The sequence below is a fragment of the Pelodiscus sinensis genome, chromosome 3 (assembly GCF_052426305.1).
Source record: "Pelodiscus sinensis isolate ZL-2025 chromosome 3, ASM5242630v1, whole genome shotgun sequence".
NCBI classification, from domain to species: domain Eukaryota; kingdom Metazoa; phylum Chordata; order Testudines; family Trionychidae; genus Pelodiscus; species Pelodiscus sinensis.
In genome coordinates this window covers 199,493,444-199,520,297 of record NC_143054.1, presented here as the reverse complement: position 1 = coordinate 199,520,297, position 26,854 = coordinate 199,493,444, and the positions used below count along the sequence as shown (strand labels likewise).

The 26,854-nt window shown below is 58.4% G+C and overlaps 1 protein-coding gene across 2 annotated transcripts in view; it reads left to right on the top strand.

The window, feature by feature from the left end:
• TTBK1 (tau tubulin kinase 1) overlaps positions 1 to 26,854 on the top strand; it is a 137,696-nt gene that overhangs the window by 72,566 nt on the left and 38,276 nt on the right. Inside the window, exons 1-7 of one of the 2 annotated variants that reach the window (XM_089777564.1) lie at positions 318 to 387; positions 6,725 to 6,790; positions 9,183 to 9,275; positions 10,062 to 10,187; positions 14,452 to 14,606; positions 16,401 to 16,620; positions 22,537 to 22,712. In XM_089777564.1, the coding sequence (XP_089633690.1) occupies positions 9,186 to 9,275; positions 10,062 to 10,187; positions 14,452 to 14,606; positions 16,401 to 16,620; positions 22,537 to 22,712 (767 nt within the window). In that variant the 5' untranslated portion in view covers positions 318 to 387; positions 6,725 to 6,790; positions 9,183 to 9,185. Of the gene's footprint in view, positions 1 to 317; positions 388 to 6,724; positions 6,791 to 9,182; positions 9,276 to 10,061; positions 10,188 to 14,451; positions 14,607 to 16,400; positions 16,621 to 22,536; positions 22,713 to 26,854 lie in introns of those variants that run through there. The other variant, XM_075925811.2, reaches the window with a different exon arrangement.

Here is a 26,854-nt window from a genome sequence, read left to right as displayed (position 1 = left end):
TTGATTTGATTTGATTTGAAGGGGAGAATCAGAACCGCTCTTCCCAGGGCGGGAGGACCGACACCCCCGCTGCTCTGGGCTAGGGAGACACCCCACCCTGAGGACAAGCGAGCTCTGGGTGGCCCCGTCCCAAGGGCTGGTGGAGCCGGGAGCGGGCGCGGGGGCAGAGCGGGACAGCTGAGGAGAGGCGAATCGTGGGAGAGCTGCAGGATTGATTTGCTTTTTAACTCATTTCTGTTGAATTTTTCTCCGTTTTGAGTTATTTTTTTTTACCATGGTTTTCTTTGGGTTTCTCTTGTTTTACAGTTCTTTTGGGCTCTTCTTTTGCGGCTGTGTTTGATGCGTTGGCTTCCCATCCGCTGCTCGTTACCATCTCTGCCATGAGTTGTGAGTGAGCCATCGCCATGCTTTTGGGTTCATTTTGTTTTGTGCGTTTGTTCGCTCTGGAGTCCGGAATGAAGTCTCTTTGTGTTTTCCCTTCATGGTGTGTTTCTGTTTCTCAGCAGGATGGGGAGAGCCGCCTACCCTGATGCAGAAGCCCAAAGCTCTTGGGTTTTGGCCTCAGGGGCGCTTGGGCACACGGGGGGCTCCAGTCTTGGGGATCGGGGTGTGTCTCTGGGGCTCTGGTGTCGGGGGAGGCCCTTTCACCCTGGGTCCTGTTAGATTTCGAGTGTAGTTCTCTGTACTCGTTCCTTTCCCGGCTCCATATGAGGATAAAAGATGCTGCTGTTGTCAAGGGTTATGCAAATAGCACCCCTTAAACTGGGCATCATTCAGTCCCTCTGAGGGGCACTTAGCACAGCGGCAGCAGAGACAAGCCCGTCAGTACCCTCATCCCATGCCTCCGGGGGAGCCTGCCTGTCACACGGAGCCAAATCAGAAATACCGATTGTTTTGGTGTTTGTTTCTGTTAATTTCACTTTGCTTCCCCTCCCAACTGTTCTGCTAAGCCCTTTCAACCAGGACCGATTGCCAAGCACTGGCAGAGAGCCAGGGGACCCCCAGGTTTTCCAGGGTCCCTGGCAATCCCTTCTGGGTCTCCCTGCGATGCACACGCTCTGGAAGACAACGGTTCTCCTGTTTAGCGGGACGGGGTGGAGGCAAACTGAGGGGGGGGGCTATCAGAATGTAGGACCATCCGGGAAAAGCTCCCGTCACAAATGACCAGGGGTCACCACGTCCCACCGGTCTCTTGGCTAGTCTGAGCGCTCACCTCCAAGGTTCGGGAATGCTTTTTCTCCACAATAAAACCCTGCCCTGCCTTTTCCAGCTGATCACCCCCGGCCTTGTATTCGCTGCAGTAAAACCTCATTTCCCTGCCATGCGATTGCCTTTCCTGATCTCTGCTCCTGGAGTTCTTTGTAGGATCGCAGCTGACCAGCACCTACGGAAGTCCCATTTGAGGAGGGTCCGCCACAGACCTGTCACTGCTGGGTTTAGATTGGGGCATTTGTCTGGGATTGTAGCTACGTCCCTGGGGCCTTGTATCAGTGGGAACTTCCCTCCAGATTCTTCCCCCTGAAAGTACTTCGGTGGAGGATGTTCACTGAACGCCATCCCCCCGCCATTGACCCCCTGTTTGGCTCAGGTAGTAACATCTTCCTCAGTGCCATCAGAGGAGCTGCACAAGACTTAGCTGACGCTGTCTGGAGAAGCTCTACCAGGCCTGGAGACTTTGAGATGGTTTTTAACCGCTACCAGAAGCAATACAGCCACCTGGATCTGGTCCACTTGGTTGTTCTAAATGTACAGAAATGAACACCTCTCCAACAGACTAGGATCATCCCCTGCAGGGCACGCATCTAACATAGTCCCTCGGAATAAAACTCCTTACAAACACAGTATATTTCACATGCTGTACATTCCCACCGAGGGTGGGGCACTTTGTATTCTGGATTGTTCATACTCTGCAGTGAACCCAGTGCGCGCGGCATGTCTACACAGGGAGGACGACTTGTCCCTTCACCTGAACAGCGGGGTGTCTAGAAATCCTAACGTTTGCAAAATGAATCAAATGCTTTAAAGTTGGAATCCGATATTCATTTACAATCTGCTCGTTCTTTCCGGTCTTCTCATTTGATGGTTTTAAATTGCTCACGTGGGCATGGTCGTACTTTTGTCTTCAATTAGAATTGCCTAATTGTTTGAAAAATCCTTCCAGGTCCAATCTGAAATGCTACAAAGAGATTCCACATTAAAAATGCACGTTTTGCACACTGAAAAGAAGTCCAGTCCGAAGGCGTTGTTAATGTCTTTTGTTGGGAGAACAATACAAACGGGAACACAAAATAGAAAAGCAATTGAGCTGTGCTGTTTTGGCAAACAGCCCCGCCCTCTGGTCCCTTGCATATCCAGCACTCAAGAAAACCAAAAGGCTTTGGCTAGACCGTGCTCTTCCTTCTGGGGTTGCAGCTGATGGCCATTTCCTGAACAAAGTTTTCCAAGAGGAGAAAACCACGTGTTCTCACAAAGTGTTTGGAAAGCATGTGTCTCTGAGCATGGCTGGGAGGTGTGATGTTCAGAGCAAACCTATTCTACTAGCCGATAGCCTGTCATAAGACGGGATTTTCGGGTCTTTCCTCCATGTCTGTGTCTCTCTCGCTCTCTCTCTCCTCCTCCTCTTACTGCGTCCCTCTCTCGCTCTCTCAGCTCTCCTTCGCCTCCTGCCTCTCTCTCTCCATCTCTCTCTTTCTCTTCTCCTCCCCCTCCTGCCTTTCACTCGGGGGACCACAGAGCCCAAACGGGAACAAGCGGCCATTTGGGCTCCATGCTCCCCGTGCTGCATGGGGAGCGCGGAGCCCAAACGGTCGCTTGTGCCACTTGCTCCTGCGTGGCGGCCCGGCTGAGCAGCGCAGCAGTCAGCTGAGCGCCACGCCGGGAGGCGAAGGGGGGCAGGGCAGGGACGTGCGGTGTGACAGTGGCTCCGGGCCCCGCCCCCTGGCTGTGAACGTCACCGCCCCGCCCCCCTTCACCTCCCGCCGTGGCGCTCGGCTGACTTCTGTGCCACTCAGCTGGGCCGCCACGCGGGAGCCAGCGGCGCGAGCGGCTGTTTGGGTCCCACGCTCCCCATGCAGCACAGGGATGCTGCTTGGGGACCACGGCACCCAAACGGCCGCTTGAGCCGCGGGCTCCCCCGCAGCGGCCCGGCTGAGTGGCACAGAAGTCAGCTGAGCGCCACGGCGGGACACAACAGCGCCACCCAGAGGGAACAGCCAGCGTTTCAGCATTACAGAGTCACGGACACTGGGCTACTGTATATATGATGTGGGGATGTGAGCATGTACATGGTTAACAGATGAACCTGGGCTCGTCGGTTAATGTACACACACACACAACCCCCCCCCCATGTTGCTGCCTCTGTATCAGAGGCTGCAGTGCGTGGGCAGGGGGGAGGAGCCAGTACACCCGGGGAGCCAGCTTTTATGCCAGCTCCTGTGGAGCTGCCCCTCCCCTGCACTGCTGCAGGTGCCTCCCCCCGCATGCAAATGTGCAGGGCTCGACAAATAATACAATCTACTCGCCCATGGCGAGCCGGAAGAGCCGGGTTCGGGCGATTTGCGCATGCGCAGATTGCCGGACAGCGCAGCTGGCGAGTGGGGCTCGCCACGGTTCGGCGAGCCCTGCAAATGTGTAACCGCTGAAATGTTAATACCTGAGCCACATTTTCGGCGGTTACATGTTTACCTAAATAAAGGCATTTTAACATCCCTAATTGTGTATGCCTCGGCGGAGTGGCCATGTTAGTCTGCACCTTGAAAAACAAGCAGGCCTGCGGCACCTTAGAGATTAACACATTTATTAGGCCACGATCTCTTGTGGGTAACACCCACTCCGTCGAATGAGTACGCGATAGGGGGGACTGTGTGCGCACGACACGTTTGACTTTTCCAGTGACCCCAGTTGTTAGTGACGCAGTCAGACCAAGTGAGGACGTTCAGCGACGTGCGGTGGATCTTGTGATGGACAATGCAGCCAACGAGGCTAAGAGAAGGGGAGCCTGGCAGGAAAACGATGGCCTTGGTGAGAAAAGTTGGGCTGTTCTGCACATGCTGCCTGGTAGAAGACTTGGAAGGAAAGACCGGCAAGGGCCACGTTGCTGAAGGCCAGCCTGGTCCTGCGATATGATGCACGAGTCTGGATCAGCAAGGTGCTCCATGGGCATTTGTAGGGCTCCGGGGTTTAGCCACGTGGCTTCAGGGCCCGCGTGAGGAGTTCTTTCACAACAGCCACTTTGCAGAGACCAGCGTCGAGGTGGCCACGTATCTGTGGTGTCTCAAGAAGAAAAGCAGAACCTGCATTTGCAGCCTGCCCAGACGCTTGATCCAGGACGGCCCAAATCCATGGAAATCGGTGACGAGCAGAGACGGGAGAGAGTCTCTGTTCGAGGAGTATCTACCTGCTTTCCCAACAGGTCACGTTCCAGCTTCTGAACGCTCCCACACGTGCCCGCTGCCCCTGGCAGCTTGGGACTCAAAGCTTGCTCTCGAGTACACAGAAGAGGCTTACGCCAGTGAGTTCCATCTACCATATTTCAACCTCAGGCCACGCCTACTTTTCAGAAAGTCACGTTTTCCAGTGAAACCCTGAAAACCGTCCCAGCTGCTCCCTGGTAACGCTCTGGGAGGAAGAAGGCCGACTCACGGAAGGAGCATCCCCCTTTTGCTGGTGCACAATGAGCATCGTGCTCCCGGATTACAAACCCCAGCGAACAGGTGCAGCTTTCATGTTGGTTTTCCTTCTCCAGCTCCTTGAAACCGCCCTGCGTGAATTTGAATTATGGGGCTCCGTGGTCTAATGGACATGTGACCTTTGAGCGTGGATTTTAGCGGTGGCTTCTAAGGCTGCATTAGACATCCAGGCAACAACACCGTGTTTGCGAGATTACGTGCATACAAAAGTTCACCATTTAGAACTTGGATACTGTATTGAAATGCTCTCGGCAGACACTCTGCATTAACACTGAGGGAAATTTGTGGTGAGAGAGATCCAAATGGACACGAAGAGAACATTGTAGTATAATAATACAGTCCTAGGCCCCGATCCTGCAAGTACTTACACACCTGCATATCTTTAAGCACAGGACTGGAGCTAGTAGTACTAGGCGCATGAGTAAAATGAAGCGTTTGAAGGCTCGGGCCATAATTTTTCAGTATTTTGTGTTTTGCTTGCCTCCGTTTTGTGAGACTCCCTACTAGCTGTGACCTGGAGAAACCCAGCCTTCATCATTCAGTGCATGTTACATTTCATCAGAAACGGCGCTGGTTCCGATGTTGCCGTTGATGCTGATTTCAATCCGATTATTTAAGCGTTCAAGGCCTGCCCCTTGCTGCTCAGCGGATCGTCTAAGGCGACAAACTGCAGGCAATCGGAGGATGCACAAACATGGCCAAACTCTGCCTGCCCGCCAGCCAGTCCGTCCCTGAGCCTTGAGGATGCTCTCACGTTCTTCCCCTGCTTTTTAGGCCCCACTCCCACAGCGCTGCAATTGCAGCCCTCTCCAGGCTGGCCAGGAGGGTGGGGTCGAATCCCCTGCAGACCAGTCGGCACCGGGGGACGGGAGCTCTCCTCAAGGCCTCCCAAGTGCGGAGAGAACTGAACTGGCCTCTCCTCTCACGGCGCTCTGACATCCAAGCTCCTGGGCCAGGGTGGGGTTTCCAAAGTGACAGCCCTGGGCTGAACGCTGAGTCCATCTGGGTCATTGCCAGCTTGCCCCGGTCTCGGACCCTCTCGGGGCATTGCTTTGGAACCCCTCCACCCTGGCCTGGGAGATCCGAGCGGGCGTAGCCTCCTGCGAGGGATGCAGGTCGCGGTGCTGCCCTGCTCTCAAGACGGCTGTCGCCATCTCCTGGCTGGGGAAGGGCCTGGGGGGAGGGGGAGTGAAGAAAGAGAGCAGAGACTCAGGAGGGACTCGGGGGAAATCCGAGAACATCACAAGGTTCCTCCTCGTTAACACTGAACGTGCAGCTTCCGTGTGGGTAAGGGCTGAGGTCGGGGAGAGGGTTTAACAGCCCCTGGCTCGGGGACGGGGACTAGGCAGGGGACTGGGACGTGCTTGTCTAGGCACTTGGGGACCCGGAGAGGTGAAAGGAGAGGGTGTGAGCACCGGATGCAGGGCAGGGCTGGGGTGTGGCCTGGTGGCTCCCGTATAGGCATCAAGGGGGCCAGTGCAAGATGCTCTAGGGGGTTCCATCAAGTGTCCTAGCAAGCCCTGCTTGGCTTGGCTATGGAGACAGCGGGCAGCTGCCAGGAAGCATTGGGTGGTGTGTGACTGGGGTCTGCAGGGGGTTGTGAGAGGTAAGGGGGGGGTTGAATGGCCTGCAGGGAGGTACCAGGCAGGATCAGAGCAGCAAACTCCTGAGCCGGCCCCCCGGCACGCTGCCCCACCGCTCGGTTTGGTACGAGAAGGGGCACCTTTGGCTCTGGCACTCGCCTCCTGCTCAGCCGGCAGGGGGGTTGTGAAGGTGCAGACGTGGGCGATGCTGACGGCCCTGCTGCCCGGAGCGAATGGACGGTCCCTTTGGCTGAGTGCAGGAGTCTCTAGGGAAGCGCAGGCAGCTGGCCCGGGTGGGCTGTTTCTGTGGCCGCCTGGTTCAGGGAAGGCTGAGACGAGCTCTGCCGCGCTCGGGCTTGGACGGGCCAGGGGTCCAGCGGGGGCGTTGTCAGGAGTTTGCTGCCGCTGGCGCCGCTGATGCTGTTTCTGAGCTGATTTCTTGTCTCCCATCAGCCTCGCAACGTTGCCGGGTTCCGGGGAACGGTCCGCTACGCGTCAGTGAATGCCCACAAAAACCGAGTGAGTATCTCCGTTTCTGGGGGGCTAACCAGGAAGGGCTCCCCCCTGCAGCCACCACGGGCATGTCTGGCTACCCTGCCAGAGGCCAGCAGGGTGGGGCAGCTGCCTCGGGCGGGTGGCGGGGCTCTGCTTTGCAGTGGAGCCGTGTGGCTCAGCTGAAATCCCACGAGGGGGGCGTGTGGCAGAACCGGGACTCCCGCTGGGAGCCCGAGCGGCCACGCTGCCGCTTTCAGCCCTGTGTCGCAAAGCGGAGTCGATTGGCCTGGGCGCTGAGACTCGCTGCCGCGGGTTTTATTGCCATGCGGACGGAGCAAGTCCAGTGCGCTTAAGCTGCAGGAGGGGTCAGCTGGTGTGAGCTGCTGTGTCAGATAACTGCAGGGGAGGGGGAGGCTCTCGACTGCATGTGGAAAACTGCAAGCTAGTCGCTGGTTTTTCCCTCGTCGCCTGCCTGCCTTTGGGCGGTTACCACATTTGCTGCTGCTACCAAGAAAAAAACCAAACAAACTCCAAGCCACGTCCCTGTACAGCTCCTGTGCACCCCGGCCCAATGCCAGGGCCCTGCCGTTTGGCGAGAAGGGTCACTCCGAACGAACCCTAGAGTTTTTCCTCTGATGAGGACGTTACTTCTGCAAAATACTGAGCCTATTTCATCCCAGTCTCCCCAGATGTCTGGTCTCCCCCCTCGCACCCAAGCAGGGATTTTAAAAGTCGAGCAGCGTTGCCTGGGGTATGGTAATCTCTTCCCAAGTATGATCTATGGAACCAAAGTTTCTGCCAGAAGAGAATGTCTTGTGAGCTCTGGCCCTGTGCTCCCCTCTGCCCGATCGCATCCTTCCCACCAGGCTTTTCGCATCCCAAGTGAGGTGGCTTTTAGGAGGCGATTTGCAAATGTGCATGTGTCATTAAACACTGACGCTGCACTTTCTGGGGGCTTCCCAGGCAGCTGATTAACCCCCTGGCTCTCCCTGGGACGGGCAGATCAGTGTTCTCCCCTCACACACTGGGATGTGGTTGACTTTAAGTGTCAGAAACAGGAGGAGGAATCAGTCGCATCATGTTCTGCAGAACCCCAGCCAGGACCCGGCTGTCTGCAGATGGGCCGGAGGCCCCAGTCTGGGAATCCTGCGCTAGACCAGGCCTTTATGTCTAGGGCCGTGGCGTCCAACACGCTAGCCGCTGTGGCTGTTTGGCCGGGTGAGCAGGGCTAGCGGGTTCACACAATTATTGACGTGTTCAGAATAATGGGGCTTGCTCGCTGTCGTGGCTATTGCTTCGGAACTGGCTGGACTAGCTGTATCGCCCGTGGCGAGAGGTGTGTGTGACGCGGGCCCCGCCTAGGGAGCTTTGGAGACAGTCCAGTCCCGGTGGTGGTGAACATTTGCGTTCCCATGAGCTAGTGATCCCCCTTGATTATCCGTGTCCCCTCTCGATGCTGATTCTAGCCAGTGTGGGCCCTGCTGTCGGCAGCCCCGTTTCCCGACACGTTCTGTTGTTAGACCCTGGTTCCAGCTGCTTGTGTCTTTGCCGGGCTTCCGCTGCGTGGGCCGAAATTTCCCAGGGCTGCCTCAGCCTGAGCTTTTTGGGGAAGCTTTAGCCAGACCAGTTCAGCTGTTTGAGAGCCAGGGGATGGGTGGCGGGAGGGGAAAACGCCTTGCTTTGGCAGTCTGAAAAACATTCCTACAACCCTTTCACTGAGACACTCCAGCCTCCCTGGGCTTGGAGCAGGGCCGGTCTGGGAGCCAGGGAGGTGCCGTTTGCTATGCCAGGGCAGATCTGTCCAAACGTGGCCTCATGCAGCAGGACTTGCTCCCGGGATGGTGCTCGGGGGGCGGGGATTAGGAGGCTGTGACCCATCAGACGGGGCGGGAGTTAAAAGCATGTGGTGAAGGGAGCCGCTGAATGCCACCTGGACTCTGTCCCTGCTTTCTGGGAGCATCCCAGCTGAAGCCATCGGGAGCAGGACTTGAACATACCAAGTAGTGTGCAGTGCTAAACGCTCCGCCCCTCCGGCCCGAGGCAGCTCGTCTCGGGCACCCCACGTTAACGGCTCGTTTGGACAATTGTAGTTTAACCTCTGGAACGCTGGCCCCTATCTGTACAAGGAGGACGCCGCCTCGCCCCCAGGGAGGGGATAAATACATGGGCCGTCCGGGAAGCGCTCAGTCGCTGTAGTGAGGGTCACACAGGGAATTCCCGCTGCTTTCGGAGCCAGGCTTGCACAGTGCGGGGTGAACGAGGGTGGGAGGGGATAACGTATTGAACGGGCCGGGTCCCTTCAGTGCCCAGAACCGGGCAGGGTCCTGGGAACGTGTAAGACCCTGCATGCGCCCAAGGGGCTCCAGTCAGGGCGTGCGGCCTGTTGTTTGCGTTATGGGGTCTCCCTTTTCTCCAGGAGATGGGTCGGCACGATGACCTGTGGTCCCTCTTTTACATGCTAGTGGAGTTTGCGGTGGGCCAGCTCCCGTGGCGCAAGATCAAAGATAAGGTAGGCGCCACGGTCGCCTCTGTCCACTCCCCTTTCCTGCGCCTCAGCCTAAGCCGCCGGCTGCTCCAGGGCTTTTCGGAACGCCTTGGCCCGAGTCAAGCCTGCAGGCCGGTGGCCATAGGTCCCACTCGCCTCAGGGAGCGCGCCGCCCGAACCGTTCACGCTGCCTGCACGTCCCGCCTCGCTGCGGCAGGGCCCGGAAAACTCCGAACCAAAGGCTGTGGAAATGCCCTGCCCCCGCAGCTCTTCCGGCTGGGTCCCAGCTCTGTCCGAGGGGTGAACGCTGGCCCGTAGCGCCGCATAGGATTTTGGCCGCGCTTTAACACATGCACTGGTCCCCCCACTCTCCCTCCCCCCGGTCCCAAATGTAACGAGTGCCTCCCGGGGGGCTTCCGAGCTGGATCCGCGAGAGTCCTTGTCGGCTGTTGCCGAGCACCTTAGGCCTGTCAGCAAACAGGCCTGCTGCCCCATCGTGGCTACAAGCACGTCTGTCCCGTGGTCCCTTCCCGCCAGCCAGCTTCCTCGGACGTGCTAAATCCGACTGAGCCTGCGGGAGTGAAACAGACCACCCGGTGTTCCGGGAAGAGCCAGCCCTCCTTCCAGGACTCTGTACTGACTTGGCCACTCCCAAAAGGAGCCTCTGGGGCCAAGCCACCTGCATGAGCAGACCAGCTGCACGTTGCTGGGGAGTCTGTGTGTGTAACCCGAGGCGGGCTCAGGCCGAGGGGCTAGGGGTGTGCTGCCAGGAGACAGGTGGTAGGAGCCGGTGTCTTTCTCTTTCTGCAGGAGCAAGTTGGCATGATCAAGGAGAAGTATGAGCATCGGATGCTGCTGAAACACATGCCGTCCGAGTTCCACCTCTTCCTGGATCACATTGCCAACCTGGACTACTTCACCAAGCCCGATTACCAGGTAAGAGTCGGGCCTGGCGCAGAACTCTGGGAAGGGCTGCTTTGATTTCGCGGGTGGAGAGGCCGTTCCTGTGAGGCTGGCGAGGGGGAGGGCATAGGGCGGACCCTTCTGAGTCCTTTCTCCCCCGACGCTGGGGCCGACAGCCCCCTCGCCATGAACCTTGCTGGTGTGGGAGCTGTTTGAACGGTGTCAGCAGCCTGTCAATGTTGATTAAAACAGCCCTCCTGCATGGTGTAGTTACAGGCAGGGGCCAAAGGATCAGGCCACGGCGGGGGGGGCTAATCAACCTGGAACTCACCCTCTTGGAAAGTCCAGGTTCTGTTCCCCGGGGAGCTGTGTCTGAGCCAAGCATGTTCCCATCTCTGCTGCAGGGGCTGGCTGCTCTGTAAACGTGTTTGCCTTCGGAGCCCCGCGGGTCCTGCCTGCTCGGTCAGGCTGGGGCGGGTCTCCAGGAGTGCTGAAATCCAGGCTGCAGGGACGCAGCGGCAAACCTGCCACCGGGTTTAATCAGAGCAAGATGGAAACCGTGCACATGTCTGTCTAGCTTTCAAGGCGTTTAGGCAGGGACCGCGGGGGAAGCATTGGCTGATGCGCTCTCTAGCGTTTCCTTTCTATTCTTGGCACCGCTTTTCGAAAGGAAGGGAAAACTGATCTGCCACTTCGGCCTTGGCTAGACGGGAAAGTTGCACCCATGGAACCTAAATCGCTTTGGAAGTGTATTTAGTTAAACCAGTGCAAACGCTGCCGTTCAGCCTAATCCTGTTTCCAACTCACTTAAGCTACGCCAGGAAAAGCCATTGGGCATGGAAATCCGAGCAGACACACAGGATTGCACCAATTTAGCTAAACTGGTTTGAATCCAGATTCAATTGGTGCCATGTGGACAGGCACTTGTTGATGTTTCCCAGAGAGTGGCAGAGGGCAGGAGGCACCTGCCGATAAGAGGCTTGTCAGTCACATGTAATCTAGCAATAAGAAGTCCTGGGGCCCTGCACTGGATTGCAGATTTCCTCAGAGCTTGATTTTAGCTGCTGGAATCCCAAGAGCTGTTTTGTGGCACAGCTAGTCCTAAGCCTTCAGTTGTGAGCCCATTGCAGCAACGTTTGCATCAGCGAAAACAGAGGAAAGAAAGTGAGGGGCTGCTGTAGCTGGCTAGCCCGGCAAGGCAGGAAGATCTGACCCGGAGCTGTTGAGAACGAAGGTTTCTAACCATTAGAGGAGTGAGGTTCTGGAACGGCCTTCCAAGGGAAGCAGTGGGGGCAAAAGATCTATCTGGCTTCAAGATTAAACTAGATGGGTTTATGAAGGGGATGGTTTGATGAGATAACATGATCTTGGTAACTAATTGACCATTCATTATCAGTGGGAAATAGGTCAATGGAGGGATGATAGGAGTTACTATAGAGAACTTTCTGGGTGTCTGGCTGATGAGTCTTGCCCACATGCTCAGGGTTTAGCTGATCGCCATATTTGGGGTCGGGAAGGAATTTTCCTCCAGGGTAGATTGGCAGAGGCCCTGGAGGTTTTTCGCCTTCCTCTGTAGCGTGGGGCACAGATCACAGCTGGAGGATTCTCTGCATCTTGGGGTCTTCAAAGTATTTGAAGGCTTCAATAGCTGAGATATAAGTGAGAGGATTATTCTAAGAGGGGTGGGCGAGATTCTGTGGCCTGCACTGTGCAGGGGGTCAGACTAGATGATCATAATGGTCCCTTCTGACTGTAAAGTCTATGAGTCTATGAGAAGTCAGATGCTGCATGAATCACATGTAATGAATTAGGGCATACCCATGTCAGCATCCTGGGAAACGGAGGCAGGAACAGCTCAAGGGTCCAGCTAAGGGAGAGGTAGGTAGGGTCTCCATGGCAAAGCTACACAGAGCTGGGGGAGATGCGAAGGTTTTTTAAATGACTGAAGCAAGGGCGTGGATGGCAGAGATCCTTTCTAACTCTGCCCTCCATAGAATCGTAGAACACGAAAACGGGACGGGACCTTGAGAGGTCGTCGAGTCCAGTCCCCTGCCCTCAGCAAGACCAAACACTGTTTAGATCATCCCTGGTAGGTGTCTATCCAACCTGCTCTTGAATATCTCCAGTGATGGAGATTCCACAACCTCCCTAGGCAATTTATTCCAGTGTTTAACCACCCTGGCAGGTAGGAAGTTTTTCCTAATGTCCAACCTAAACCTCCCCTGCTGCAATTTAAGCCCATTGATGCTTGTCCTATCATCAGAGGTCAAAGAAAACAATTTTTCTCCCTTCTCCTTATAACACCCTTTTAGATAATTGAAAACTGCTATTGTGTCCCTTCTCAGTCTTCTCTTTTCCAAACTAAACAAGCCCAATTCCTTCAGTCTTCCCTCCTAGCTCATGTTCTCTAGACCTTTCATCATTCTTGTTGCTCTTCTCTGGACCATCTCCAATTTCTCCACATCTTTCCTGAAATGTGATGCCCAGAACTAGACACAAGACTCCAACTGAGGTCTAATCAGTGCAGAGTACAGCGGAGGAACGACTCCTCGTATCTTGCTCACAGCACACCTGTTAATGCAGGAGTACCATGACCTGGCACCCTGGCGTCCACCTCTTCAGTACAGCCCCTTCTAATGCTTCCTCCTTCCAGCCCCTTCCTCGGTCTGTCTTCATCTGAACTTTGGTCTGTCGCTGTTTACAAAGCTCCTCCCACTGATGTGCCTAGAAGGTGTCAGACTCGCGTCTGTTTGCTGGCTGCTGTCAGGCGTGGAGCGTGGGCGGTCTGGCGATGAAAGCTGCAAGAGGAGTATTGATAATGCGGCACTTCAGCCCCGTGGCCTCTTGGACCTCCTAGTGCATGTCAGGGGGGTATGTCCAGACTGCATCCCTCTGTCGGCAGAGGGATGCAGATAAGGCAGGTCGACATTGCAAATGAGGCGGGGATTTAAATATCCCGTGCCTAATTTGCATAAAAATGGCTGCCACGTTTTGCCGACTCAGCATTTTGTCGGCAAAAAGTGGCCGTCTAGAGGGGGATCTGTCGAGAAAGAAAGCCTTTTGCGACAGATCCCTTATGCCTCCTGCAAGGCTTTCTTTCTCGACAGATCCCCCTCTAGACTGCCGCTTTTTGCCGACAAAGCGCTGAGTCGGCCAAACGCAGCGGCCATTTTTATGCAAATTCGGCGCAGGATATTTAAATCCCTGCCTCATTTGCAATGTCGACCTGCCTAATCTGCATCCCTCTGCTGACAGAGGAATGCACTCTAGACATACCCAGGAAGGTCTCAGAAGGAGCGCCTCTCCCTTGCCTCTCCAGTTAAGGTGAAATCACCTGCAAAAAGCCTGGGGAGCATGGAGCGAAGGCAGTAGATGTGCTACTCTGCGCTCCCCTCCAGACACGTCTGTGCTAAACCCCTGAACTTCAGCGGTGCAAAACCGGGCAACCCCACCACCTTGACTCGGCCCTGCTGGTCCCTGTCCTCAGGTGTCTCCTGGGGAGCTAGCAGTACCTTGCCCCTCCCTCAGCCTTGTTGCGCGGGTGGTTCTCCGTCATGCCGCAGCAAGCTCTGCACAGAGCACAGCGATGAGAAAAAGTGGGCTGTGTGGACGGGGTGTGGAGCTGGAGCTGTCCTGGGCACAGAAAGGGAGGCAGCTCTGGCTGGGGTGGGCCCGGTCCCGTGATGTCCGCAGTTTCTGTTGTCCATACGTGGGGCAGAGTTAAGGGGATGTGGTTGCATTGTGCAGAGATGATTGGAGGCTGCCCTTTCTCCTGGCCAATGCTCCCCATCAAGGTAGAATTGCTACTGGGAGGAGCACAGCTACTGGGTCTGCTCCGGCTGGGAGCTGTGAACCTCCGAAAGGGATGTGGACGTTATTGGAGGTGTTTGTGCGGCGGCGGTTTCCAATCTGTATGAAATAGCCACGGCCTGCAATGCTTTTGTAATGAAATCAGATCAAAATAAAATAGTATATCTTGACTAGTCTAGCATGTTATCATGTGACACGTCACTTGCGCGACTGCCGACGTCATGAAACGATGTACAAATTGTGAAATAAAAATGAAAAATGTTAATCATTTGGTTGGAAACAACATTTTGAATTTTTTTCCTGCGATTAAACTGTCCGAATGGAATTATTTCAGAATTTCCGTTTCACGGGAAATTGTTTAAAAAAACTAAAGCAAACTGAACTAAAGCAAATCTCGACAGGCCAGGCGTCCCCGTGGCGTGGAAATTGTGCATCTGGACAAGCAGACCCCATGCCTCCCTCCCTGTTGCTCTGTTCCCTCTTGCAGCTGATCATGTCGGTGTTTGAGAACAGCATGAAGGAACGCGGCATTACCGAGAACGAGGCCTTTGACTGGGAGAAAGCAGGAACAGACATTTTATTGTCCACCAGCACCTCCACGCCGCCGCAGCAGAACACCAGGCAGACAGCAGCCATGTTTGGGTGAGTGTGATGCTCACACCTACCACGCTGAGAGGGGCGCAGGCCAGGGCTGCCCTGGGCAGTGGGTTAGGTACAGAAGCGTTCGTTCGTTTGGCCGTAGGAGTGAAGTGTGCAGAACACCGTGCGCCCGAGTCACTGGGCCGCAGTTGGATCCTGCGCATTCCGTGATCTACTGGGAACGGTCCCCTGATTGCGCCATTACATGGCGGGGGGGAGGGGAAGTGACGTGTTGCGTGGCACTAACTGTTGTGTCAGGGTACGTTCCATGAGCCCTGTGCTTGCTTGCGGGGTTCACGTGCCAGGGCATATTACATGGTGCCTGGTGCTTGCCGACGGACACAGTCCCTAGCTCTTGCTAGCAAGGTCTGGGTGCCACTGCACATTGCACTGTCCCTGGTGCTTGCCGGCAGGCTCCACGTGCCATAGCATGTTACACGTGCCTGCTGCTCACTGGTGGGGTCCTTGTGTTTGCTGGGGAGGGCCACGTGCCACATCATGTCGCACATCTCTGGTGTTCACCAGCGGGGTCCGTGCGCTGACACTCTGTGGTATCTGGCTTTTTCCACTGGGGTCCGTTGCACTTTCGCAAAGTGCGGTTTAAATATTTCAAAATGGCCTGGTGGAAAGACTCATCCAACGGGAGATTTGAAAAGATTAGGACTGCCCATCTTAGGCCTGGTCTACATTAAACAGAAGATTGCCGCTGCCACAATCGATCTTCCAGCGTTCGATTTAGCAAATCTAGTTAAGACCTGCTAAATCAAACTCAGAGGACACCCTCACTGGCACCTGGTATGCCTCTTTTGGCGAGGAGTATGGGAAGCGGATGGGAGCATTTGCTCCTGTCGGCCTCCCGCTGTGGGGACGCCGCTGAGCTCGTGGCTGGAGTTGCTGACTTTAATCTGAGCTGCTGGGTCTAATGTAGACCTGTCCTGAGAGAGGTGGTGGACTGGAGGGGCGGAGACAGGAGCTGATAGCACAAGGAAGGGCTTGGGAACGGGAGAGCGGGACACGGCCTCACAGCATTAGGGGGAGGCTCAGTCAGTGACACTGAACGGTGGAAATCGATGGCAGACAAAAGGAAACGGTTTTTCACACGTGTGATTAGCCTCCAACTCCTCGGCACAGGAAGTCGCTGAGACCGAGAGCCTGTCGGGGCGAAGAGATAGGATCTTTGTGCGGGCAGCAAGAATAGCTTTGGGGTTCTAGCAGCGAGTGCTAACGCTTTCAGAGAAGGATATTACAGTGTGCCGGGGTTTACACCGGTCTCTCCCTGCTAGAGATCAGGGTAAAAGCCAACGTGGGCGAGGTTAACCGACCTCTGCCTGAGCGGGGTTCCTTCCCCTCCCGCTGGATCATGGGTAGCGACCCTGGCCCGAGGCAGGAGGCCAGCCCGAGCCAGCGCTGTCTGATACTGGCTTTCGCCGTGTCGGTGCTTCTGAGAGTCCTGCCGTAACCGGATGCCGAGCACGTGCTCCGTCCCACTGGGCAGGGTAAGGTTGATGGAGCCCCACTGGCGTGGGCTCTTCCCAGGCTGTTCCCTAATCGTCCATTCTGAGCCCCCCCCGCACCTTCTGTGAAGCAGGAGTTTGGAGCCTGGGGGTTATGACCCCCCCAGGGGTCAGGCCCGGAGGGGCACCCTTCTTTTGAGGCTAGCGGAAGTGAGGTCCGTGAGCTTGTGGCGTGGTGTGCTGGCCAGGAAAGGCTGCAATCCGGGGTACTGGGGCCGGTCCTCGGAGGAGGACGTGGGCCCCGCTCTGTGCGCTCACAGCTGTGTTGTGTTGTCCCCTGCAGGGTGGTTAACATCACTCCCGTCCCGGGGGATTTGCTGCGTGAGAACACTGAGGATGTGCTGCAGGGGGAGCACTTGAGTGACCAAGAGAACGCTCCTCCCATCCTGCCGGGCCGGCAAGTGGAAGGGCTGGGCCAGGCGCCAAACGTTGCCTTCAACGAGACCGAGGTTTGGGAAGAGACGGACGTGAACCGCAACAAGCTCAGGATCAGCATCAGCAAAGTAAGGAACCCGGCTCTTGTTCGGCAGCAAGACGTGTGGGCCCAAGTCAGGGCATAGATTTAAAGCCAGAAGGGACCATCTGGTCTGACCTCTTGTGCAACGCAGGCTAGAGAACCACCCCAGCGACTGCTGCACTCGGGGAATCGTTTCCCCCGGCTGCATAAGAAGGGCCATACTGAGACAGGCCAAAGGGCCATCTATTCCTTCAGCCCACAGTGGCCAATGCCAGATGCCCCAGAGGGAATGAACAGAACAGGGAATCATTAAGTGATCCCTCCCCTCGCTCCCATTCCCAGCTTCTGACAGAAGCTAGGGACACCATTCTACCCATCCTGGCTAATAAGTATTGATGGACCTATCCTCCATGAGTTTATCTAGTTCTTTTTTGAACCCTGTTAAAGGACTGGTCTTCCCAACATCCTCTGGCAAGGAGTTCCACAGGTTGACAAACAAAATACTTCCTTTTGTTTGTTTTGAACCTGTTGATTTCATTTGACGACCTCTAGTTCTTGTGAACAAGTGAATAACTTTTCCTTAGTTACTTTCTCCACACCAGCCATGTTTTTGTAAGTGACGAGTGATGCTATCTAGTCCAAACAGTGGTCGTTAAACTAAGGTGTGTCTCTGAGACAGCCTACCTCAGGATAAAGACTCCAAGGAGTGGAAGATTTGCCCCACCCCAAGCTGCTCTGGTATGAGAAATCTTCCCACGTGGGTATTTATAAACCATGATCCAGTCACCTGTTACTCTTCTCAAGTGAGCTAATAGATTGAGCTCCGTACGTCTCTCAGTGCTAGGCAGGTTTTCCATGGCTCAAATCATCTGGGAGCTCTTCCCTGAATTGCTCTTCAAATTGTTCAGCATCCTCTGTGAAGTGTGGAGACCAGAACGGGACACAGTACCTGGCAATGGTCCCACCGGTGACTTGCACCGACGTGTCACTTCTGCTCGGGTTCCTGTGGAGACAGCCACGGATCACGTTAGCCTTTTGCCAGAGCATTCGGAGCCTCTGTTCACTGTCTTTCCCCCGCATTCCAGCAGTTTTGAATTGCGGCTTTCCCAGAGCGAGACTCAGTCCAGTAGTGGTGGCCTGCATTCCTTGCTCCAGATGAATGACCTTGAATTTGTCTGTTAAAAAACCCCTTTTACTAGATCGCTGCCCTCTTTGTGTCGATGACCTGTTCCCATGGGGATTTACCAACCCACCAATCCCTTGTCATCTCTTGATCACCAAGACTTTTATATTTTCTTCCAGATCATTGATAGAAAGGCCAAATAATTTGGACCAAGAACCAGTTCCTGCAGGACCCCCTCTAGAAACCCTCTGCTCGGACGATGATCCCACACGAACAGTTAGGTTTGAGATCTGTCAGCCCGTCTGTGACCCATTTCCTACTGAGTTTTTGTGGTAATTTTTGAATGGGCATTGAAATACTTACAATGTCCAAGTATATAACATCAGCATGTTATCTTTATCAACCGAACTTGTGATCCCGTCCAAGTATGATGCCGAGTTCGTTTGACAAGCCCTATTTGCCATAGAAGCATGTTCATTGACGTGGATTATATTCCCATCCTTTAGATCTTCCTGGATTGAAACTCGTATCCGCCTTGTCATGGCTCTGACTGGAATCAGTAGCAGACTAACCACTCTGTTGCTATCTCACTGCCTTTTAAAGACTGGCACTGTATTAACTTTTTTCCAGGCCTCTGGTGCTACTTAGTATTCCAGAACGTCTTAAAAATTAACATCACTAGTTTGGAAAACATCTCGGCCAACTCCTTTAAAACTCTTGAATGCATACATTGGCCTGTTCCCTGTAGAGACTGGTGAGTAGCAGGCACTGGATCATACACTACCATTTGGGAAGCCTTGTTTCCATCATGTCTTATGTCTTAATTACGGGAACCACGTTCCACAAAAATCTGCCACTCTTGGTTCCAAATGTTACCTCTGCTTTTTCTGTTCTTGAAAGCCACCAAATACACTACAGCTTCTCAGCCAGGTCTGACTGGCTCCTGGAGTCTTCCGGAGCAGAAACCCCACTTGGTGGTTTTCCTTGCGGGTGCTCGTATTGGTTCATGCAGAAGTTACTCACGTAGCTAGGGTCTGAGCAAGTGCTGCTGCCATAGACGTTCTTCCCAATGGGTTCTTTTGCTTGGTCTCTGTGCCCCTCCGCCGGCTGGTCCGTACGAGGCACTGGGCCTGGAAACTTGGCTCCCCCGTCACGTCGGTCTGATTTCCTTCAGACGCGGATGTGAGTTACAGCCGGAGCCCGCGTGTCAAAGGGGCATTCGGCCCCCTTTCTGCACAGCAACAGTACGTCCTGCCGGTGTGGAACGCCAGGCCGCTACTGAGCCAGGCCGAGAGGTTCCCCCGCGCCCCCAGAGGAGAAAGGCCGCTATGGGGCGATGGTCTCACCGGGGGCCCTTCCGTCAGAGAGAGCCCTTGTTCCTTGCCAGTGTGCTGGAGAAGCAGCTGAGGCCTCCTGCTGGAGCTGAGCAATTCTCTACAATACAACAGGAATTGCAGCTGCGTGAGTGCTTGTCATCCTGCTGCAGGAGGCTCCGGGCTCCCCTCTCTCTGCTGGAGGCGGCAGCGAAACGTTCCGTGGTCTCAGACAGAGGACACACAGAGCTCAGCGCGTGAGACCCGGGCAGGAGGAGCAGCTGCTGCTCTGTAGGAATCAGCCGCCAGCTGCATCGCTGCCTCCTGGCTCAGTCCCAGCTTCCTGTGCTGCTCCATCTCCAGGCAGAGTGCGGTGGCAGTGTAGAAAGCTCTCCTTTCTCCCCGGTTCTCCCGCACCACGGGTCACAGTGCCACGGTCCTCCTGGTCCCCTGCCCTGCGGCCTGGGGCTGCTCCTTTCTCCCCGGCTCTCCCGCGCCACGGGTCACAGTGCCACGGTCCTCCTGGTCCCCTGCCCTGCGGCCTGGGGCTGCTCCTTTCTCCACGGCTCTCCCGCGCCTCGGGTCACAGTGCCACGGTCCTCCTGGTCCCCTGCCCTGCGGCCTGGGGCTGCTCCTTTCTCCCCGGCTCTCCCACGCCACGGGTCACAGTGCCACGGTCCTCCTGGACCCCTGCCCTGCGGCCTGGGGCTGCTCCTTTCTCCCCGGTTCTCCCGCGCCACGGGTCACAGTGCCACGGTCCTCCTGGACCCCTGCCCTGCGGCCTGGGGCTGCTCCTTTCTCCCCGGCTCTCCTGCGCCACGGGTCACAGTGCCACGGTCCTCCTGGTCCCCTGCCCTGCGGCCTGGGGCTGTTCCTTTCTCCACGGCTCTCCCGCGCCACGGGTCACAGTGCCACTGTCCTCCTGGTCCCCTGCCCTGTGGCCTGGGGCTGCTCCTTTCTCCCCGGCTCTCCCGCGCCACGGGTCACAGTGCCACGGTCCTCCTGGACCCCTGCCCTGCGGCCTGGGGCTGCTCCTTTCTCCCCGGCTCTCCCACACCACGGGTCACAGTGCCACGGTCCTCCTGGACCCCTGCCCTGCGGCCTGGGGCTGCTCCTTTCTCCACGGCTCTCCCGTGCCACCGGTCACAGTGCCACGGTCCTCCTGGACCCCTGCCCTGCGGCCTGGGGCTGCTCCTTTCTCCACGGCTCTCCCGCGCCACGGGTTACAGCGCCACGGTCCTCCTGGACCCCTGCCCTGTGGCCCTGAGGCCTCTCTTTTCTCCACGGCTCTCCCGCACCACAGTCCTCCTGGGTCCCTGGCCTGCAGCCCCGGAGCCACTCCTTTCTCCACGGCTCTCCTGCGCCACGGGTTACAGCACCACGGTTCTCCTGGACCCCTGCCCTGCAGCTCCGAGGCCGCTCCTTGCTCCACGGCTTTCCCGTGCCACGGCTCACAACTCCACAGTCCTCTTGGACCCCTGCCCTGCAGCCCTGGGGCTGCTCCGACTCCCCACTCTTGTCCCACCCATTCAGGCAGCATCCAGACCTCCCCACTGTTCTCCACGTGTCACATCCCTCCTGTGTCTCAGGCTCTCAGCCAGGCCTGCTCCAGCTCCCCCCTTCCCCACTGCAACCACCTGCCTCTGGCTTCCCTGTTCCAGTCCATGGAGAAACCTGGGCTGAGAGCTGCCTTCCCAGTGGCTGTTACTCCAGCCAAAGGGCCGCTGGCCGCCCGTTCTCTGCTACATCAGGCTCCTTGGCCTCTGGCCCTTCTCCACTCTCCCCGTTCTGCGTATCTGCTCGTGCGCCTTCTCCAGGGGCCCACCTGCTGCTCGTGCTCCGCCTCTCGCACAAACACCCTCTCGCCTTCGTCCTCGCCACCCCTCGTGCGGAGAGCAGCCTCTGGCCCCCGGCCCTCCCCTCCAGACCCGCTTCTCCGGGGGTCGTGCAGGGAATCGCCCGCTGCTCCGGGCAGAGGCTCGGCGCGGTTCATTGTGTAGCTGTTCGTTTCACACTTGATCCAACTGATTTCCGTCCCCTGGCGTACGTCCGGGCGCAGACCCGCCCTGCACGCAGTGTGTCTAGGGCAGCCAGCTTTCTGGAACACCCTGTCGAAAAGGGACCCTGGTGGCTCCAGTCAGCTCCACCCACCAGGCCATTAAGTCAGGTCAGCGTGCAGCAGGGAGCCAGGGCTAAGGCCGGCTCCCTACCTGGGCGGTCCCTAGGGAGGCTCTGTGCACGGCCCCTGCCCTGAGTGCTGGCTCTGTGGCTCCCAGTGGCCAGGGACTGCAGCCAATGGGAGCTGCAGGGGCGGTGCCTGTGGGTGAGGGCAGGGCACAGAGCCTTCCTGTGCCAAGGGGCCACAGGACATTGGGAGCTGCAGTAAGCGCCGCCGAGACCCCCCACCCCAACCCCAAACTCCCTTCTGGAGCCCACGCTCCATACACCCAACCCCCATCTCAGCCCACAGCCCCCTCCCGCAGAGCCTGCACTCTCAGCTGGAGGCCCCATCCCCCCACATCCCAGCCCCCTGCCCCATCCCAGTGAAGGTGAGTGAGGGCGGAGAAGAGTGAGTGACAAAGGGAGGGGGATGGAGCAGGCCGGGGGCGGGGCCTTAGGGAAGGGGTGGGACTTCAGGGAAGGGGCGGGGCCTCAGGGAAGAGGTGGGCTTTGTGAGATTCGAAAGCTGGCGACCCTGTCACTGCTCTGTTTCGTCGGGGGCTGGTTTCTCACTGGTGGAGCCCGCCAGTCCCGCCGCGACGGGGATGCAGTAATGCTGCTGAACAGGTGTCTTGTCCTTGATGGCTTCTTCCCGTTCATCTTCCAGAATAGCTCCCCCCTTACCCAGTATTGTTGCATCCACTGGGGGGGGGGGTTATCTGCCATACAGGCACAGCAGCATGACCTCTGTGCCTCTCTGGTCCCCCTCCCGCTTCCCTCCGCTTGTTACACTCACATCCTGTGTTGTTTCCCATTAGACGGTAAGTTCTGTGAGCCAGGGACTGTCTTCCCCCTGCCAGCACAACGGGGAGCAGGCCAGGAGCCCGGCACTACCTCACCCCCAGCCCCTGCCAGGGAAGCAGCCCTTTACCCTGAAGCAGGCTCCGGGCAGCCACGGTAGGGCTCCGGGCAGGCGATGTCACAGGGTTGGTTCTCCCTTGACCACCTCCTCCCTCAGCGGCTGCAAAGGGGGGTTTACAGACCAGGTCACGCCAAACACGAGGAGGTGCATGAAGCTCAGCCAGAAAAGCCCCCCTCCCCTGGCAGTCAGAGCGTGCACGCCCGGTGTTACTCCGCAACCGCGGCACCTCCCTGCACGCAGAATAGCTTCCATGTGGGAGCACGCCCCACGTTCCTCTGAGCACAGCCAGCAGGAGCCCAGAGAGGGGAGCCGGGACCGCCTTGTCCTGGCAGCCAGGGACGGGAGAGGGTCAGACCCAGAGCGAGCGTCCCGGCTGGCGTGCCATACTGGGTTCTCCCCCCGGCTGCCGTCAGCTCCTTGACGTTCTCTGTGGTTCCCCCCCAGACCCAGGGCATGGCGGAAGAGGAGCAGAGGAGTGGCATCTGCCCCACCTCCCCCATCCGGGCGCCTCCAGACTCCCCTACTGCGCAGGTGCGCTCCCTGAGGTACCGTCGTGTGAACAGCCCTGAGTCGGAGCGCCTGTCCACCGCCGACGGCAAAGCGGAGCTCCACGAGAGAAGGTTTGCGCTCGCCCCGCAGGCCCCTTTGTGCCGCGCCACAGCCAGGGGAGGGAGGGGGTCTCTTTGCCCGCCGGGGGTGGGGGTGGGGGGGACTTGTTGCGCAGGGGTTTCCTTCAGGCTGGTTTGTCTCGCTGTCCGTGCCGTGAGTAGCGTGACAGTGCAGGCTCCGCAGTTGCTGCCCAAGCAGGCCCCTCGTTGTCTCCCCCCTCCATGAATCTGCCAGGTCTCGCTAGCTCGCCCCTTGCTGTGCCTGAGGGAAAAGCCCCTTTACGCTCAGCCGGCTGGGAACGCAGCGGCCCTGGGGGCTGGCAGTCTGGGGTCGTGCTGCACTTACGCCTCGCAGTGGGAGGGTGGCTTTGGGGGAGACGCTCGGCTGCACAGAGGGGTTGCCGGGGTTTGGCGACAGAAAGGGGGATCCGGCTCCGGCTCCCCTGTGGGAAGGGAGGCGAAGGTGAGTCGCGCCTGGAGAGTGTTTGGAGCATGTGGAAGCAGCAGGAGGGAGGCGGGAGCGGACCCGTGTCCACACGAGTAATGTCCCAGTGCTCAGCAGGGTAAATGGGACGCAGCCAGACTGGGGTTGCCCTCGCTGTCGCTGAACTTGCCCCTCGGCAGCTAACCCCCTGGCCGTGGGAGCACAGAGAAGCGAGCCCGGGTGCGCGGTGCCCCAGGGCAAGGCCAACATTCAAGCGGCAAAGGCCACAGCAACGCCTCCGGGGAGATCCGTGGGGGCCCACAGGAAACCAGCCGGGTTGGCCGTAATGCGTTGAGGGTAGAGGGGCAGGGGATGAGGTCCCAGGAAGCTCAGCACTGGGGCCGTGGGTTGAGGCCTAGAGAGAAATTGGACCCTGCTGGTGACATGGAGGGGCGCGTCGGACATGCAGCAGGCCGGCAGCGATGCAGAGGGGCCAACAGGCTCCATCATGGGCAAACCCACAACTCACCGCTCTTCATCCGTGGTGGCTGGAGTGGCGGCTGCAGCCTGGACAGGAGCCTGGGCCGGGCTGTGCCTGCTGGGCGAGCTGGGGCCAGGAGCCGCTGAGGGCCTGGGCAAACCTGGGATTGCACCGCAGCCTGGTCGCCTTCTCTCAGCGGCTCTGCTTGGTGGAGGGAGCTGGGCCGCAGACCTGGGCAGTGGCAGAGCCTTCCTCCTCCCTCTGCTCCTCCTCTTCCCCACCAGTGTCTGGGCCCAGGTTGTCACTTCAGGGCAGGCCCACCAACGGGAGGGGCAAAAGGGGCAGTTGCTCCGGCGCCCGGCAATTCAAAAGGGCCCGAGGCTCCCAGCCACGCCGCTACCGCGGGAACAGTGATGTCCGGAGCCTGGGCGCTTTGAATCGCTGCAAGAGCACCGCATGGCACACTCGGAGTGGCCAGGGGAGGGGGAGCCTGGCGTGGGCTGGGGAGGGGGAGCCCGGCGTGGGCTGGGGAGGGGGAGCCCAGCGTGGGCTGGGGAGGGGGAGCCCGGCGTGGCCAGGGGAGGGGGAGCCCGGCGTGGGCTGGGGAGGGGGAGCCCGGCGTGGGCTGGGGAGGGGGAGCCTGCCGTGGGCCGGGGAGGGGGAGCCTGCCGTGGGCCGGGGAGGGGGAGCCCGGCGTGGGCCGGGGAGGGGGAGCCCGGCGTGGGCTGGGGAGGGGGAGCCCGGCGTGGCCAGGGGAGGGGGAGCCCGGCGTGGCGCGCTACGGATGGTTCTGAGGAGTGGCCGCTCCGTGCGCCCAAGGCCCTGCCGTTCCTGGAGTGCAGAGCCACCCCCTCCACCTTGCCAGGCCTCCGGCAAGTCTGTCGGCCCCTCTGTTCAGGGTTGGCGAGGTGGTCACGCCCCGAATACTTTGGGGCTTGCCCTGCTCACGGGAGGTCCACGAGGATGATGGAGGCAGCTTGTGTAGCTGCACTGAGACACAACAGCCCTGCACAGCCATTCACTCCAGTGCCACCTCCTCGGGAAGGCGCTGCTCCTGCCGCCGGGTCCAGGCGTGTTCGTTTCCTAGCCGGGGCCTCCATGACGCTGCCCTGTCCGGGGCCCACTCGGCTGCAGGCGCCCCGGCCAGGCTGTTCCATTCCCCTTCCTCTGGGCTTGCCCGCTGCCCCCCCACCTCCTGCCTGCCTGCCTAGGTGTAGCGCTCCCAACGGCGCCGCTGCTTCACCTGGCGGAGCGCTCTGCTGTCACGAGGGCCGCTCACCCCCTCAGCGCCTGTGCGGCTTGCCTGGGGCGGATCCCCCCTTGGGGCTACAGCAGTGAGGGGCAACCAGGGCTAGTGAGTGGCCTCTGTCGCCATGGCCGCAAGGTTGTCCTAAGCAAGATGGCCTCCCAGGACTGCCGGACTGCACAGCTCCCCCAGGCGATGGTCACTGGCGGTTTGGTACCACCAGTAGGGAAAACCCGCTGTGGACGGAAACCAGTGGAATCTGGCCACTCTGCATGTGAACCACGGGCCACACCCGGAGCCCCCACGGGCCACGTGTGGACGGCAGGCTGCCCACCCCGGCTAGAGGCTGCTCTTAGAAGAAGCTTGACTCAAACCCGTGCTGCTCCTGGGGCTGCCATTGTCTCTCATCTTCTCTGGCTTTCTGGCCAAGGACCAGGAAGGGGACTTGGGGCTGTTGGGGGCTCTCAGGGTTTGCGTCTCCTCCCCAGCGCTACCCAGCGTGCGCAAGGCCGTGTGTCTCCTCTGCATTTCTGTAGCTGTTAGACACCCCCGGCTGCAGTTCCGGGAGGTGCCTCCCACTCCAGAGCCACCCGGTCCCCAGCGCTCGGAGACAAGGGAGTGGTTCCGGGAAGCTCCCAGCCTGGGGATGTTCTCTGAGGTGACCCCCAAGAGCGAGAAGCAAAGGCCAGGGTCCTGGACGGGGAAGGCCCCTGGACTAGGAAGAGGTTGTCTGGTGTCACCTCTCCTGTATTTTTTCCGTCGTCAAGTCAAGCGCTTTGGCTTAGATGGTCCCTCGCGCAAGGGGACGGTGGGTTTCCAGGGGCCTGTGGGTCATGGAGCTCTCCCTGGAAAGAGAGGGAGTCTTCTGGGGCTTAGGCCGTTTGCTGGGTCCAGCTGTGGTGTTGGCTTTCCCCGGCTGTGTTCTCTGCACGGGAACAGTAACCAGGCTGGGCCCGGGGCCCTCTGGTACCCAGCCGGCTTTTTCTCTGCGTCCTTGTTGACTGGGTCCTCTGGCCGGGCCGCACGCCTGCCGGGCGGTTTCTCTCCCTGGTTTCAGGCCCTGCGTGGTGGTGCTGAGGCAGAGCAGTGCGTACGGATGGGGCTTGCCTGGCGGCGGCGTTCTGCCGGAGCCGGGAGCGGACGCTCCGTTTTCTCTCCGAAGACCTGGCGCGGCAGGAGATCCAGCGAGCGGTGGGCCTAGCTCACAAGCGAAGCCGCCAGCGCTTCCTGTTCCAGGCCGTGTCCGAACGGCGAGGCCTGTTTGGCAGGCTCCTGGCCGCCGCGTGCAGGGAACTGCAGAGCCGTAAGAATCCCCTTTCTGTGCCCCGGGCTGCGAAGGCAAAATGCCCCCGCCCTTGGGACAAGCCTGTCGAGGGCTCAGGCTGTTTTGAGCTGGGTGCGCCGCACGAGCTGCACTGGCCACTTGCCTGCCGCTGGAAACTTTCAGTGCCTGAGCCCGTTTGGCCTGCACATGCACCCGGCACTGCCCTGTGCCTCCTCATGCCCTGCCCCCAGGCTACGCAGGGCTGCCCGGGCCACCCCCTCATCTTCTCCTCTGCTTCGGCCTGATACAGTGGGTCTCCTGCACCTGCTGGCTTTAGCAGGATCCCTCCTCTTCCCTGCCCCTCCTGGGGGCATGCACCAGGACGCAGACATGGCCTCACCGCAGCGGTCATTCCTGGGACGCCCATTGTCTGGGGGAGACGCCCACGTCCCTCCAAGGGCAGTTTCTGCTCAGCCTTTAAAGCCAGGGCCCGGAAGAGTCTGGAGGCTAGGCTGAGCCGCCAGATGACAGAGGGTGTGTCTAGACTACATGCCTCCTTCGACGGAGGCATGTAGATTAGCCAGATCGGAAGAGGGAAATGAAGCCGCGATTAAAATAATCGCGGCTTCATTTAAATTTAAATGGCTGCCCCGATCTGCCGATCAGCTGTTTGTCGGCAGATCGGGGGAGTCTGGACGCGATGCCCCGACAAAGAAGCCTTTCTTCATCGGCACAGGTA